Source organism: Stegostoma tigrinum, chromosome 5 (assembly GCF_030684315.1).
Source record: "Stegostoma tigrinum isolate sSteTig4 chromosome 5, sSteTig4.hap1, whole genome shotgun sequence".
In the NCBI taxonomy this organism is placed as follows: domain Eukaryota; kingdom Metazoa; phylum Chordata; class Chondrichthyes; order Orectolobiformes; family Stegostomatidae; genus Stegostoma; species Stegostoma tigrinum.
The window spans coordinates 62,458,807-62,475,963 of record NC_081358.1 but is presented as its reverse complement, the minus strand read 5'-3'; the positions used below and the strand labels follow the sequence as shown (position 1 = coordinate 62,475,963).

At 46.1% G+C, this 17,157-nt stretch overlaps 1 protein-coding gene across 4 annotated transcripts in view; it reads left to right on the top strand.

The window, feature by feature from the left end:
- The window catches only part of zfpm2a (zinc finger protein, FOG family member 2a), an 825,184-nt gene that overhangs the window by 590,225 nt on the left and 217,802 nt on the right, over positions 1 to 17,157 (top strand). For all 4 annotated transcript variants that reach the window (XM_048529624.2, XM_059646028.1, XM_059646030.1 and 1 more), the window contains one exon: positions 2,658 to 2,769. In XM_048529624.2, coding sequence (XP_048385581.2) covers positions 2,658 to 2,769 — 112 coding nt within the window. The remainder of the gene's footprint in view (positions 1 to 2,657; positions 2,770 to 17,157) is intronic.

The following is a 17,157-nucleotide window of genomic DNA, read 5'->3' as shown; positions in this document are numbered from 1 at the left end:
ATCCTAGCTATTCTTTCATTTCTGCACTGACTAGCACATGGCACTGGTAGCAATCCTGAGATTACTACCTTTGAGGTCCTACTTTTTAACTTGGCTCGGTGCCTATATGCACCACGACAACTGACTGTTCGCCCCCCCCCCCCCCACTTCAGAATGTTCTGCAGCCGATCGGAGACATCCCTGACCCGTGCACCTGGGAGGCAACATACCATTTGGGAGTTCCGTTTTCGACCGCAGAACCACCTATCCATGCCACTTACGATTGAATCCCCAATGACTATCACCCTTCTACTCTTTTTCCCACCCTTCTGTACAGCAGAGCCAGCCATGGTGCCGTGAACCTGGCTACTGCTGCCTTCCTCTGATGAGCCATCTCCCCCAATAGTATTAAAAACGGCATGCCTGTTTTGGAGGGAGATGACTGCAGGGGACTCATGCACTGCCTTCCTGCTCTTCCTCTGCCTTTTGGTCACCCATTCGCTATCTCCCTCAGCAATCCTAATCTGCGGTGTGACCAAGTTGCTAAACGTGCTATCCACGACCCCCTCAGCATCGTGTATGCTCCAAAGTGAGTCCATCCACAGCTCCAGAGCCGCCATGCGGTCTAAGAAGATCTGCAGCTGGACACTCTTCCTGCACGTGAAGGAGTCGGGGACATAAGCCCTGTCCCCGAGCTCCCACATTGAGCAAGAGGAGCACGCCACGGGTGTGAGATCTCCTGACATTATTAAACTTAACTTAGATAAATGAAAAAGGAACCAAAAGGTTTTTGGCAATCACATATATAAAGAAACGTGAAACAGAAAAAACCTTACCTTATCTACACACCAGTTGTGTATTTCTTAACCACCTTGAACCATCATCTTGTTTGCCATCTTAAGTTATAATTTACAGTTGATAAATTTCTCTTGCAGCTCTCTCACAGCACTGTACTCAATAAACAAAAAAAAGCTACTTCAGAACTTGCTGCCTGGGTTTCCTTAGAATCCAGGTGACCTTTAACCATTTCATCTAACTATGAAAACAGGAGGTATGGTTAGTAAGTTTGCAGATGACAACAAAATTGGAGCTGTGGTGGACAATGAAGAAGGTGATCTCAGCGTAAAACAGGATCTCGAGAAGATGGACAAATAGGCCGAGGAGTGGCAGACTGAGTTTAAATCAGATAAATGTGAGGTGCTGCATTTTGGAAAGGCAAATCAAGGCAGGCCTTATACACTTAATGATAAGGTCCTGGGGACTGTCCCTGAACAAAGAGGCTTTGGCTTTTCATAGATCTTTGACAGTGGAGTCACAGATAGGTAGAATCGTAAAGAAGGTATTTGGTATGCTTGCCTTTACTCATCTGTGCATTGTGAATAAGAGTTGGGAGGTCATGTTGCGGCTGCACAGGACAATAGATAAGCCACTATTGGAATATTATGTGCAATTATAACCACTATTGGAATATTATGTGCAATTTGATCTCAACTGCTATAGGAAGCATGTTGTGAAACTTGAAATGGTTCAGAAAAGATTTGCAAGGATATTGCCAGGGTTGGAGGGTTTGAGCAATTTGGAGAGGCTGAATAGACTGGGATATTTTCTTTGGAGCTTTGGAGGCTGAGGGTGACCTTATGGAGATTAATAAAATCACGAGGGGCATGAATAGGGTTAATAGAGAATCATAGAATCCCTACAGTGTGGAAACAGGCCCTTTGGCCCAATAAGTCCACACCAACCCTTGGAGCATTCCGCCCAGACTCATCCCCCTATGACCACATACTCCAGAACTATGGGCAATTTAGCTTGACCAATCCACCTAGCCTGCACATCTTTGGTCTGTGGGAGGAAACCTGAGCACCCGGAGGAAACCCACAGAGGGACAACATGCAAACTCTGCATAGACAATTGCCTGAGGCTGGAATTGAACCTGGGTCCCTAGCACTGTGAGGCTACAGTGCTAACCACTGAGCACTGTGCTGCCCCCAAAGAAGATCTTTTCCCCAGGCTAGTTCATTCAGCTCCACACTTTGTTATCTCGGATTCTCCAGCATCTGCAGTTCCCATTATCTCTATATAGGTTTCTGGTGAGACAGAAACAAATTAAAGGGGACCTAAGGGGCAACCTTTCCAAGGAGAGGGTGGTGTGTTTATGGAAGGAGCTGCCAGAGGAAGCAGTTGAGGGTGGTTCGATTGCAACATTTAAAAGGCATCTCGATGGTTAGATGAATAGGAAAGGTTTAGAGGGGTATGGGCCAAATGCTGGCAAATGGGACAAGATTTATTTAGGATATCCGGTCGGTATGGACGAGTTGGACCAAAGGGTGTGTTTCTGTGCTGTATATCCCTATGACTATGACTCTAAGGAGACAAAGTTTCTGAAGTTCACCAGCAGGTTTCTTGACAGTCATTTTTAGTTTAAATCAAAACCATTAGAGATTTAATAATCTGGAAGATCTGATCTATTATCATTTAAAGACTTCTGATTTAATAATTCTGTCAATCAACAGAGATGCTACACTCAATACGCCTTTCTCTGTCCTCTGTAAGAACTTAACAAGGGATTTTGGCTTTGGCTTATGTGTTGGGAGTTAAGGCTCTTTGAAAATTAATATTCATCGACTTCTTAATCACAAAAAACAAACGGCATCTGTTTATTATCTTCCTTTGTACAGAAGACAAAAGCGGCTGTCCCGATAGTAGTACATGCTGGTCCCAAGTGGCTAATGGATGTGACTTGGCGAGGAACAGAGGATAACAACAACAATTGTGTTGTGTACAGCAAAGGTAAAATGAATTATTTTAATGTGAAATTATACGTGCAAATGTGTGCGCTTACAGAATGGAATTGCTTTGCAACTGAAATTTCTTGAGATTTTAAAAATATTTTAGCTGTCATTAAACTTTAATCCAAAGTGTTATCAGGAAAACCACAATTTAACATAATCAGCACTTATAATGACAAGAGGCTTGGGAGACTTATTACAAAGAGCAATCACTGCAGAAAAAAACAAATGTTACTGCCAATATGTCCCAACTTGAATTCAAGAGGTATAGATCATTCTAGATCCATCCCTCCCCATCAAAAAGAAACATTGATTCTTTAATATGTGAATTGAGATAAAGATTCTATTGTGTTGTAGAACTAGTTTGTGCCACAGTGAAATCAATCTCAATTCTCAAACCCAAAATGCATTTTTCTGCTGGTGGGAATGATGCTTGTGGGAAACGATGAGGAGAATATAATTCCTGTTTCATGACTCATCTGAAAATCATTGTGAATACAAATATTTTCGCTGGCTGAGAATGGAGGAACTCAGAGAAACCATTCATTGCTGATGAAGTCGCATCAATGAAATGTGCACATGAATAACAGTCTAATGAGTTAATTGATGATGCGCTGCCAGATCTGTGAAGACCCTACTGCTTTGATGTGGAAATAGCAAAGTAAGAATGAGCAAAGATTGTGCTCCTGGTAATGAGAGCAACTGTGTGGTTTATTGAAGGTGAATTTGGTATCAGATGTATGATTACAGTTTTCCAATAATTGTAATGATTAGCCTGGTATATCAGTGGTGCAGTGATTGTTTGGAAAAACACTATGAGGTAGCATCACAAACAATGTTCTTTCTAAGCTGGTCAATGTGCAGACATTCCACAGTCAAAAATGTGCCATGCAAGAACAATGATGTATTTATAGAGCACTTTTAATATAATACGAAGTCCTGAAGTGATTTCACAGAAAGCAAAAAATTGAATTGCGTATGAAAGCCATAAAGTAAGAAAGTGGTAGACTTTAATGTATGCTTCAAAGGAGGAAGTGAGGAAAAGAGGAAGTAGGAATTTCATCTGCTTGGGAAAAAGGTAAATAAAGGTACTCAGTTTCCACATTATGTTACAAACCTATAGAACTGCAGATGCTGTAAATCAGGAACAAAGACAGAAGTTGCTGGAAGAGCTCAGCAGGTCTGGCAGCATCGGTGAAAAAAAATCAGAGTTAATGTTTCAGGTCTGGTGATCTAGTTCCGAGAAAGGCTCATCCAACCCAAAACGCTAACTCTGATCTTTTCTTCACAGATGCTGCCAGACCTGCTGAGCTTTTCCAGCAACTTTTGATCTTATTCCATATTATGATGTTTTCAGAAAACTATAATTAGGGCATTTAACTTCTCACTTCTTTCTTCAAAACATATGTCACTGACAAGAAGGTGAAGTAAATTGATTTATTTTTCTGTCTCCTTATCTGCTTGTAATTAGGGTGATTTGTTTTTCATTCTTTTTCCATTTTGAAGTTGATGGTAGTGTGTTCCCCAAAACCCTGGATATGAAGTCAGATTTTAAAATAAGCCATAGCAGATTCTTCACAATTAAAATTTAGGATTTGTTATGAATTTATAAAAGCATGTTGGCCTTCACATACATTAGCTGAAATAAAGGAAAGAAGAAGGAAAGTAGAGGAAGCTGAAATTTTGAATCACTTAAAAGTCAAAAGTTTCGGCATTAATTTATGCAAATTAACATTCAGTCTGTCAATCTGCAAAAAAATGTTGCAGTTGGCTAGCCTTGCAGAATTCTTTTTTGTAGAAGTCTGATTCAGATGGATTGCAGTTGAAGGCAAGAACATATTTTTAGTTCGCTGAAAATTACTTGACTTTTCAAGCAAACCATAAAATTCTTTCCAAAAACGCATTTGCACCTACTCACAATCCTTATTAACAGCTTTTCTTTCAACTTGGTTTACCATTATCAATTCCTTCGTCTGACTAAATGTGTTTTTCTACCTCTGGGCCATTGCTTACTCTTTTACCACCTACCCCACCATGACACCATCACCCTCACCCCCTCTGCAGCCACCACCACCCCAACCCCTAGGTTCTACTTATGTTTCAGCATTTCCTAGCTAGTCTGAAGAAAGATGCTGGACCCTAAACGTTATCTCCACTTTCTCTACACAGCAGAGTTTCTGTAGCAATTGATATTTTTATTTCTGCTTTCCAGCATCTGCAGTTCTTTGTTTTATTTTATACAAGAGCCAAGCTTTTAGCTGCTTTGAGCTTTTCTCTCCCAATGGTAGTTCAAGAAAAGAAGTTAAAACAATATAAAGACTGATTTCCGGGATGGAAAGACTGACATTTAAGGAAGATAACAAGGTGTAGAGCTGGATGAACACAGCAGGCCAAGCAGTATCAGAAGAGCAGGAAGGCTGAGGTTTCAGGCCTAGACCCTTCTTCAGGCCCGAAACATCAGCCTTCCTGCTCCTCTGATGCTACTTGGCCTGCTGTGTTCATCCAGCGCAACACCTTGTTATCTCAGATTCTGCAGCATCTGCAGTGCCTACTATCTCTGACATTGAAGGAAAGACTGGATTGAATGGGCTATTATTTATGTATCCATAGAATCCCACCAGTGTGGAAACAGGCTCTTTAGTCCAACAAGCCCACAGTGATCCTCAGAACATCACACTCAGGCCAATCCCCTATAACCCACTTAATCTACACATCCATGAACACTATGGGCAATTTAGCATGGCCAATCCACCTAGCCTGCACATTTTTTGAATGTGGGAGGAAACCAGAGCACTTGAAGGAAACCCATGCAGACACAGGGAGAATGTGCAAACTCCACACAGACAGTTGCCCAATGTTGGGATTGAACCTGCGTGCCTGGTGCTGTGAGGCTGCAGTGCTAACCACTGAGCCACGGTGCCACCCCGGTTTTCCCCTGCACCCACCTAGCAGTGGTTCCTCTCCCAAACTAGAAGACGGTAGCAAACTCTCTTCGTATTTTCCCGTAGCTGTCAATTGTAGTCAGCAGGATTCGAGCCCGAGTGAGAACACTTAACTCTCCAGTGGCTAGCGAGGTACAAAGATCTTGGTCAAGGTGCCAGCAATCTCCTTTCTCACATCTCTCAGAAACATGGGGTAGATGCCATTGGGCCCCGGGGACTTCTCTAAATTAAGGCCCTTCAAGAGACCCAACACCACTTCTTTCTTGATCTCAATATGCCCTCGCATATTAGCATACTCCATACAAATTTCATGATGCTCCATATCATTTTCCTGGTGAATACTACATAAAGTATTCATTTAGGGTCCCACCCACATCCTCTACCTTCAAATTCATGTTCCCTCCTTTGAGTGGTCTCACCTTCTCCTTAGTTACCCTCTTGTTTTTAATTTATGTATAGAATGTCTTGGGATTCTATATTCCAATTCCCTGCTTTAGAACATGGAACACAGAACATAGAACGATACAGCGGAGAACAGGCCCTTTGGCCCTCGATGTTGCGCCAACCTGTGAACTAATCTAAGCCCATCCCCCTACACTATCTCATCATCATTGATATGCTTATCCAAGGACAGTTTAAATGCAACTAATGTGGCTGAGTTAACTACATTGGCAGGCAGGTTATTCCACGGCCTTACCACTCTGAGTAAAGAACCTGCCTCTGACATCTGTCTTAAATCTATCAACCCCTCAATTTGCAGCTATGTTCCCTTATGCAAGCCGACGTCATCATCCGAGACAAAAGACACTCATTGTCCACCCTATCTCATCCTCTGATCAGCTTGTATGTCGTTATTAAATCTCCTCTTGGCCTTCTTCTCTCCAATGAGAACAGACCCAAGTCCCTCAGCCTTTCTTCATAGGACCTTCGCTCCAGGCCAGGCAACATCCTGGTAAATCTCCTCTGCACCTTTTCCAATGCTTCCACATCCTTCCTGTAATGGAGCGACCAGAACTGTGCGCAATATTCCAAGTGAGGCCGCATTGGTGTTTTGTACAGTTGCAGCCTGACATCACGGCTCCAGAACTCAGTCCCTCTACCAATAAAACCTAACACACCGTAAACCTTCTGAACAGCAATATCAGCCTGGGTGCCAACTTTCAGGGTTCTATGTACATGGACACCAAGATCTCTCTGCACATCCACACTACCAAGAATCTTTCCATTGACCTAGTATTCTGCCTTCCTATTATTCTTCCCAAAGTGAATCACCTCAAATTTATCTACATTGAACTCCATTTGTCACCTTTCAGCCCATTTCTGCAGTTTATCCAAGTCTCCCTGCAACCTGCAACATTCTTCCACACTGTCTACCACTCCACCGACTTTAGTGTCATCTGCAAACTTACGAACCCACCCACCTATGCCTGCATCCAAGTCATTTATAAAAATGACAAACAGCAGTGGTCCCAAAACAGGTCCTTGAGGCATACCACTAGTAACCGGACTCCAGGCTGAATATTTCCCATCAACCACCACTTGTTGCCTTCTTACAGAAAGCCAGTTTCTAATCCAAACAACTAAGTCTCCTTCAATCCCATTCCTCCTTATTTTCTGCAATAGCCTACCATGTGGAACCTTATCAAAGACTTTTCTGAAGTCCATGTACCACGTCAACTGCCCTACCTTTATCCACATGCTTGGTCACCTTCTCAAAAAACTCTGAGGTTTGAGAGACACAACCTACTCTTGACAAATCCATGTTGACTATCTCTAATCAAATTGTTGCTTGCTAGATGATTATAAATCCTATCTCTTATAATCCTTTCTGAAACTTTTCCTAAAACAGATGTAAGGCTCACTGGTCTATAATTATCTGGGTCATCTGTACTGCCTTTCTTGAACAAGGGCACAACATTTGCAATCCTCCAGTCCTCTGCAGACTATGATGACTCAAAGATCAAGGCCAAAAGCTCCACCATCTCCTCCCTAACTTGCCAGAAACTCCTTGGAAAAATCCTATCCAGCCCAGGAGATTTATCTACCTTCACACTTTCTAGAATTGATAACACCTCCTCCTTACTAACCTCAATCCTTTCAATTCTAGAAGCCCGTAACTCAGTCATCTCCTCTACAATGTTCTCCTTTTCCTGAGTGAAAACAGTTGAGAGATATTCATTTAGCACCTCTCTGATCTCCACAGGGTCCACACACAACTTCCCACTTCTGTCTTTGACTGGCCCTATTCCTACCCTAGTCATCCTCTTATTCCTCACGTACGGATAGAAAGCTTTAGGGTTCTCCTTTAATCTACCTGCTAATGTGTGCTCATGTCCCCTCCTTGCTCTTCTTAACTCTCTCTTTAAATCCTTCCTGGCCATTCTGTACCTCTCCATCACCTCATCTGAACCATCTTGTCTCAACGTCACATAAGCTTCCCTCTTCCGCTTAACAAGAGATACAATTTCTTTAGTAAACCACGGTTCCTTTACCTTATCACTTCCTCCCTGCCTGACAGGGATATACCTACCAAGGATACACTATATCCGTTCCTTAAACCAGCTCCACATTTCAATTGTCCCCATCCCCTGCATTTTGCTACCCCATTCTATGCCTCCTAAGTCTTGCCTAATCGCATTATAATTGCCCTTCCCCCATCTATAACTCTTGCCTTGTGGCATGTTCCTATCCCTTTCCATCAATAAACTAAAAGTAACCGAAATATGGTCATTCTCTCCAAAGTGCTCACCTACCACTAAATCAAACACCTGGCTTGGTTCGTTACCAAGTACCAGATCCAGTGTGGCCTCTCCTCTTGTCTGCCGTTTGACAAACTGTGTCAGGAAACCCTCCTGCACACATTGGACAAAAACTGATCCATCCAACATACTAAAGTTATAGCATTTCGAGTCAATGTTGGGGAAGTTAAAGTCTCCCATAATGACCACCCTTTTCCTTTCACTCCTGCACAGAATCGTTTTGCCAATCCTCTCTGCCACATCCCTGGAATTTTGCAAAGGCCTATAAAAAACTCCCAGCAGTGTGACCTCTCCTTTCCTGTTTCTGACCTCAGCACATACCACATCAGTAGGCAAAAGTTCTTCCAGCCACCGTTACACTGTCCTTGACTAACAAAGCCACACCTCCCCCTCTTTTACCACCTTCCCTGAACTTAATGAAAGACCTAAACCCTGGAACCTGCAGCATCCATTCCTGACTCTGCTCTATCCATGTCTCTGAAATAGCCACAACATCCAAGTTCCATGCTATAAGCTCACCTACCTTATTCCGGATACTCCTGGCGTTGAAGTAGACACACTTCAAACCATCTCGCTTTCTGCCAGCACACTCCTGTGACAGTGAAATCCTGTCCATGTCCTCCCTACTCTCATCCTCCTGTGTACTCGAACCATGCCACAATTTCCCACCCCTGTGCTGAGCTAGTTTAAATCCACCCAAATAACTCTGGCAAATTTCCCACCCAGGATATTAGTGCCCCCTGGTTCAAGTGGAGACCGTCCTAATTGTAGAGGTCCTACCTTCCCCAGAATGAGCCCCAATTGTCCTTGTACCTGAAACCCTCCCTCCTGCACCATCCCTGCAGCCATGTGTTCAGCTGATATCTGGAATTAGATTAGATTAGATTAGATTAGATTCCCTACAGTGTGGAAACAGGCCCTTCGGCCCAACAAGTCCACACCGCCCCTTGGAGCATCTCACCCAGTCCCATCCCCTATAACCCAGACGCCCCTGAACACGACGGGCAATTTAGCATGGCCAATCCACCTAGCCTGCACATCTTTGGACTGTGGGAGGACACCGGAGCACCCGAAGGAAACCCACGCAGTCATGGGGAGAATGTGCAAACTCCACACAGACAGTTACCCGAGGCTGGAATCGAACCTGGGTCCCTGGCACTGTGAGGCTACAGTGCGAACCACTGAGCCACCGTGCCGGCCCATTCCCTTTTCTTTGCCTCGCTATCACATGGCACAAGTAACAAACCAGAGATACCCACTTTCTTTATATTCCTCAAGGTCCCTGTCCGATTTTAGCTTCCTACACATTATATATGCTTCTTTTGCCTTTCAACTAAATTCACAACCTCCCTGATTATCCAAGGGTCCTTACCTAGCCAGCCTTGTCCTTCCTCCTTACTGGAAAGTGCCAGTCTTAAACTGTCAGCAGCAGGTCTTTAAACAATTCACACGTGTCAAATGTGGACTCGCCTGATAACAGCTACTCCCAATTTTCCATCATAAAATCCTTACATTATGGATGTAAGTTTGCTCGCTGAGCTGGAAGGTTCGTTTTCAGACGTTTCATCACCATTTTTTCATTTGAAAATATATACTTTATTCATAGAATGTACAAAAAATAAAACATTTATACATCTACCCAGTCATGCAAGCTGCTCTGGGTTACCCAGGGGGTATGTACACCAACTAAAGAAAAAAACAAAAGAAAAAAAAACAAAGCAAAGAAAATACCCTGGCAGTCGTCTCCCCGCACAGTCCCTGTTGGCCCCCTGACCAGTTGCGGAAGGCGCCAGCTGGGCCCAGTTACCAGATAGGGCCCTTGTTTCTATTCTGGACGAGGGGGTTTCATACGGTGGTCTTTCCCACCATGCCTTGGCGGCGGCTGCCCCAAGCTTTAGCACATCCCTCAGAACGTAGTCCTGGACCTTGGAGTGCGCCAGTTTGCAACACTCGGTCGGGTTCAGTTCTTTCAGCTGGCAGACCAGCAAGTTGCGGTCAGACCAAAGAGCATCTTTGACCACATTGATGGTCATCCAGACCCGGTTGATTTTGGTCTCGGTGTGCGTCCCAGGAAACAGCCCTTAGAGCACGGAGGCCCGTGTCACGGAGCTGCTCGGGACGAACCTTGACAAATACCACTGCATCCCCCTCCAGACCTCCTGCACATAGGCACACTCCAGAAGGAGGTGATCGACAATCTCATCCCACCCGCAGCCGCCTCGAGGGCAGCGTGCGGTGGCGCAGCGATTCCGGGCGTGCATAAAGGATCTCACTGGCAGAGCCCCTCTCACCGCCAGCCAAGCAATGTCCTTCTGCTTGTTTGAAAGTTCTGGCGATGAGGCATTCTGCCAAATGACTTTGGCAGTCTGCCTGGGGAACCACACGACGAGATCCACCCTCTCCTTTTCTCGAAGGGTCTTGAGAATACTACGTGCTGGCCACTGCCTGACGGTCTTGTGGTCAAAGGTGTTTCCTTTCAAAAATTTCTCCACGAAGGACAGCTGGTATGGAATGGTCCAACTACTTGGAGCGTTCCGCGGCAACGAGTCCAGGCCCATTCTTCGCAACACCGGGGACAGGTAGAACCTCAGTAAGTAGTGACACTTGGTGTTTGCGTACTGAGGATCTACGCACAGCTTGATGCAGCCGCACACAAAGGTAGCCATCAGGGCGAGTGTGGCGTTCGGTATGTCCTTTCCCCCATTTTCCAGGTCTTTGTACATGGTGTCCCTGCAGACCCGGTCCATCCTCGACCGCCAAATGAAGTGGAAGATGGCCCGGGTGACCGCAGCGGCGCAGGTCCAGGGAATAGGCCAGGCCTGCGCCACATACAACAGTACCAAAAGCCCCTCGCACCTGACAACGAGGTTCTTACCAGCGATGGAGAGGGACTGGAGCATCCACCTGTCCAGCTTCTGCTTCAGTTTGGTGATACGCTCCTCCCAAGTCTTAGTGCACGCCCCAGCTCCACCGAACCAAACACCCAGCACCTTTAGGTAGTCTGTCCTGACGATGAAGGGGATGAAGGAGCGGTCATCCCAGTTCCCGAAGAACATTGCCTCGCTCTTACCACTATTGACTTTGGCACCCAAGGCCAGTTCAAACTGGCCGCAGATGTCCAACAGCCTACTCACCGACTGACGATCGGTGCAGAAGACGGCGACATTGTCGATGCACAGGAAGGTCTTGAGCTGAAGGCCTCCGCTGCCTGGGACAGTCACGCCCTTCAGGCTCATGTCCTTCCTGATGGATGCGGCGAAGGGCTCCACACAGCACACGAACAAGGCAGGAGAGCGCGGGCAGCCCTGCCTGACTCCAGATCTGATGGGTAAACTGTCCGATTCCCACCCATTGATTGAGACTGTGCTAACGATGTTGGTGTAGAGCAGCCGGATCCAATTGCAGATGCCCTCCCCGAACCCCAATTTGGAGAGGACGTCCCTCATGTAAGCATGAGAGACCCTGTTGAAGGCCTTCTCCTGGTCCAGGCTGACGAAGCAGGTGTCCACCCGCCTGTCCTGCATGTAGGCAATCGTATCCCTGATGAGCGAGAGGCTCTCAGCAATCTTCCTGCCCGGCACAGCACAAGTTTGGTCAGGGTGAGTCACCGACTCCAGGACAGACCTGACCCGGTTGGCTATGACCTTGGCCAGGATTTTGTAGTCTACGTTCAATAGTGAAATGGGATGCCAATTCTTAATTTCTTCCCTCTCCCAATTCCTCTTGTAAATGATGGTGATGATGCCCTTCCTCATGGACTTGCACATTTCCCCTGTCCGAAGCGCACTATCGTACACCTCCAGCAGGTCCTGTCCGACCAGGTCCCACAGAGCGGAATACAGCTCGACCGGTAAGCCGTCGCTCCCAGGAGTCTTATTCTTCTCCAAGGACTTGAGGGCCGTGGTCAGCTCGTCCAGGGATATCGGCCGGTCCAGCCACTCCCTCGTGCCGTCGTCTAAGACCTCCGCGATAGACGACAGGAATGACTCGGAGGCCGTGCTGTCCATGGGCTTCACGTCGTACAGTCCAGCATAGAAGGATCTGCTGATCCTCAAAATGTCGGGCCGAGACGACATCACCGAGCGTCGTCTTCCTTCAGCCAGCTAAGCACAAAGCTCGCTTTGTGCACCTTCTGAAAGAAGAAACGCGAGCATATCTCATCCTGCTCCACGGAGCGGACCCTGGACCGGAAGATTATCCTGGAGGCCTCCGCAGCGAAGAGCAAGGCTTGTTGGCCCCTCACCTCGCAGAGGTCCTCCGTGACATCGACCCCCATTGATTGCAGAAGGAGCAGGTTCTGCATCCTTTTCCGGAGTCGTGACAGCTTTCCCCGCCTCTTTCTCACGTTCCAAACACCCTTGAGGACAAAGAACCTCTTGATGTTCTCCTTCACTGACTTCCACCAGTCGCCCGGAGACTCAAAGAGGGGTTTCACGGTTCTCTAACCGGCGTATTCCCTCTTCAGCTCCTCGACGTTCTCTGGGGTGCACAGAGTCGTGTTGAGCTTCCATGTCCCCTTGCCAGCCTGCTGGTTGTCCTGTAAGTGACAGTCGGCCAGCAGGAGGCAGTGGTCAGAGAAGAACACCGGCTCGACGCCGGTGGACCTGACCGAGAACGCCTGTGACACAAACAGGAAGTCTATCCTTGAGCGGATAGACCCGTCTGGCCGCGACCAGGTGTATCTCCGCTGCACTCCATCTGCAGGGGTGCTGAAGACGGCGAGCAGCTTGGTGTCCTTCACCGTGCCCATCAGGAATCTGGACGTGACGTCCAGTTGACTCCCCCCACCCGCTGTCCCCACGCCGGATCTTCCATCTGCATTGATGATGCAGTTGAAGTCTCCACCTAGGATGACCGGCCTGGACGTAGCCAGCAGGGGTGGAAGCCGCTGCAGGACGGCCAACCACTCACTCCGTACCGCTGTGGCATACACGTTGATCAGCCTCAGGGAAGCGTTCCTGTAGGTGATATCAGCCACTAGGAAGCACCCCCCCACCACCTCCTGAACTTGAGAGATGGTGAAGTTGCTCCCCCGCAGCAGAATAGCCAGGCCTGAGACCGAAAGTCGTTACCCCCCGACCAGATCGAAGGCCCACAGGCCCAGGCGCCCGGCCATTTCCCGTACCTGCTGAGGTGCGGTATCCGCACTCCTGCAGAAACAGGAGGTCTGCCTTGACGGCGGTCAGGTAGGTCAACGTGGACATGCATCTTATGGTGGACCTGACGCTGTGCACATTAACGCTCGCAACTCGTACCCCCATTATGGGCAGTGACCGCAGTACCGTGCCCGAGTCCAAGGTCCAGCCCCTCCATCTGTCCCTTCTTGCCCATTGCCCGCGCGAACTTCTGGACACTCTCCAGGCTCAGGAAACCGTCCGTGCTGCCTTCCGGGTGGCATCCCCCCCCGATGAGGGTACAGAGGCAGGAGAGTCCAGCTCTGGGTCAGGTTGAGGGCACGTTGTTTCCTGCTTTCCACCAGCAGGTTCCAGGGGGCCCCTCCAGGTTTTAGGTAACATCATCAGTGAGCCTCTGATGAAGCACTGGTGTTAAGTTCGGCTTTCTATTTATGTGTTTAGGTTTCCTTGGGTTGGTCATGTCATTTCCTGTGTTGGTGATGTCATTTCCTGCACCACACACTGCAGCACAGAGGAACTACAAAGAGCAGAAGAAAATCACCTATACAGCATATTCAAAAAGAACGGGTACCCAATGAACACAGTCTGCCGATTTCTCAGCAACAAACACAAACAAACAGACAAAACGTGCCCAAAAACCATAACCACTCTCCCCTACATTAAAGACATCTTGGAAATGACTGCGTGACTACTCTGACCTCTTGGGTTTGTGAGCTACCATGATGCCACCAACACACTAAAACAGCAGCTAATGAACTTAAAAGACCCTATACAGACAATAAGCAAAATGAGCGTCATTTACAAAATACCTTGCAAGAACTGTGACAAACACTACATTGGACAAACAGGCAGAAAGCTAGCCATCAGGATACACGAACATCAACTAGCCACAAAAAGACATGACCCACTATCACTAGTATCCTCACATATAGGTGAGGAAGGACACCACTCTGACTGGGACAACACATCCATCCTAGAACAAGTCAAACAGAGACACGCACGAGAATTCCTAGAAGCATGGCATTCCAACCGGAACTCCATCAACAAACACATTGATTTGGAGCCCATCTACCATCCTCTGAGAAAAAGAACAGGAAATGACATCACCAACATAGGAAATGACGTCACCAACCCAAGGAAACCTTAGCACATAAATAGAAAACGGAACATAACACCAGTGCTTCACCGGAGGTTCACTGAAGATGTTACCTAGAATGGTGAGGAAACATCTGAAAATGAACCTTCCAGCTCAGCGAGCAAACTTACATCCAGAACCTCAACCTGAGCTACAAATCCTCTCAAAACATGCTATCCCATCCATTATGATGACAGGCCCTTTGGCCCAACAAGTCCACACCGACCCCCAGAGCATCCCACCCAGATCCATCCCCCTATAACCCATCTAATCTACACATCTCTGAACACTACGGCCAATATAACATGACCAATTCACCTAGACTGCACATCTTTGGACAGTGGGAGGAAACCGGAGCACCCGGAAGAAACCCATGCAGACATGGGGCGAATGTGCAAACTCTACACAGACAGTTGACCGAGGGTGGAATTGAACCCAGGTCCCTGACGCTGTTAGACAGTAATACTAACCACTGAGCCACCTTGCCATGAAAAATTATCCTTTTTTTAAACATTTAAGGAAGCGCATATATTTTTCAACAAGAAATTAGGATGTCTTTTTCATGCCCACTCTGCCTAACATTTGAAATGAACACCAACTGGTCTGAGCGTGATCGTGTTGTTACTGTTTAGTGTTATTATATTTTTCATTACTGTTCTTTGGCATATCTTAATTTGTGTTAGTCCTTTCACAGATTCAATATTTATTTCATTGGGAATTCTGGAAGACTGATTCTGAAAGCCTTGTGGATTTTCCCTTTGATTCCAATAATCAAACGGAAAATAGTTTGGGAAATAAAATAGCTAGCTCTGACACTGAAAAAATATAGCGGTGTCCTGTATGCCCAGTTTGCAACCTGGGTTAAAAATGCCACTGTATATTCTGAACGCTGGAGTGAATTTAATGGCTGCCCTTCTGATGGTAAATTCGAAGGCTGTTGTAGCAACTAACTAAGGCAAGTTGTAAGGCCTCCATTTACCTGCACACATCCAATCTGTTCCCCATATTATGAGCATAATCAACCACCAGCAGCTTTCACAGAATTAGCTGCCAGCAGACAAGAAGGTGTCACTTTTGTGGGATCTGTATGCCCCTTGGGGACACTCTTCTCAAAACCTCTTGTCCCAGCAGTAACCGCTGTTCTCTGCTGGCACTGGTCTATAGAACTCTCAGGCTTTGATTGGGCTGTGGTTCTTAAGAATGGTGCCTCCTATCCGAGGCCATGCCCCCTATATGACAGGACAGCAGATTTCATGTTGATGAAGTACTGTCAAACTTTTAGCCCTGGGCTGAAAATGATCTAACCATGCAGAAAATTCACCCCAGTGTCTCTGTAAAATTCCTGCAGTATGGAAGCGGGCCATTCAGCCCATCAAGTCCATACTGACCCTCCAAAAAGCATCCCAGCCATACGCCTCCACCAACATTATCCCTATAACCCTGCATAATTCACCTGCTAATCGACCTAGACTGCACATTTCTGGATACTGTGGGTCATTTAGTGTAGCCAATCCACCCAACCTCCACATCTTTGATTTTTGGAAGGAAACCGGAGCATCCAGAGGAAATCCACACAGACATGGGGCGATCGTGCAAACTCCACACAGACTGTCACCCAAGGGTGGAATTGAAACCAGGTCCCTGGCAGTATGAGGCAGCAGTGTTAACCACTGAGTTACCATACTGCCCTTCCTCCATCTTTCATATTTGGAGTCTGAAATACTGGAAATTAGAACGTGACTGGATTCCTAGGGGATGAATCTTTAGTTTTGAATTATTAGTTTCAGTTGAAACCTTGCTACTGAAGGCATACATCTGTAAAATTCACCATCTCATTTCAAATTCCTGTTTCTAAATGACCATGAAAGTGTTGCCTAACTAACCAGCTCATTGAGAGCCGTACAATCTGCAGCATCAATTCTGGGGAAGAAAAATATTTGGGAAATGATTATTTGGTACTAGTTTGCACAACAAATTTCTTTTGTTACTATACAATCTTGCTGTCAAAAACAAAATGCCCATCATAAATTTTAGTACTGTCAGCAGTTTATGGAAGCAATGCCATTAACGTTAATGTTAATCTCAGCATTTGGCCGGGGAAAAGTGTGAAATTAATAAGCGTAGATAAAGTTAACATTTCATGCCAGTCAAATGTTTTCTTCTTTTAAACATCTGCAGGGAATAGGCGGGACTGGAGTTTATCAGCTGACATCAGAATTATAGAAGAATATTGAGCATGCTTGGCTGTCAAAGTTTGTCACAATGCTGTATCTCTACAGAAAATCATATTATTACAGTATTAAAACAAAATTGAACCCTAAAGGAACATACAAGCCAGCACAAAGCTGAAGCATAATTATGCTTTACTCTAATAATTAAAATTAAAATAGATTAATAAATTATCTTCCATTAAGCTGA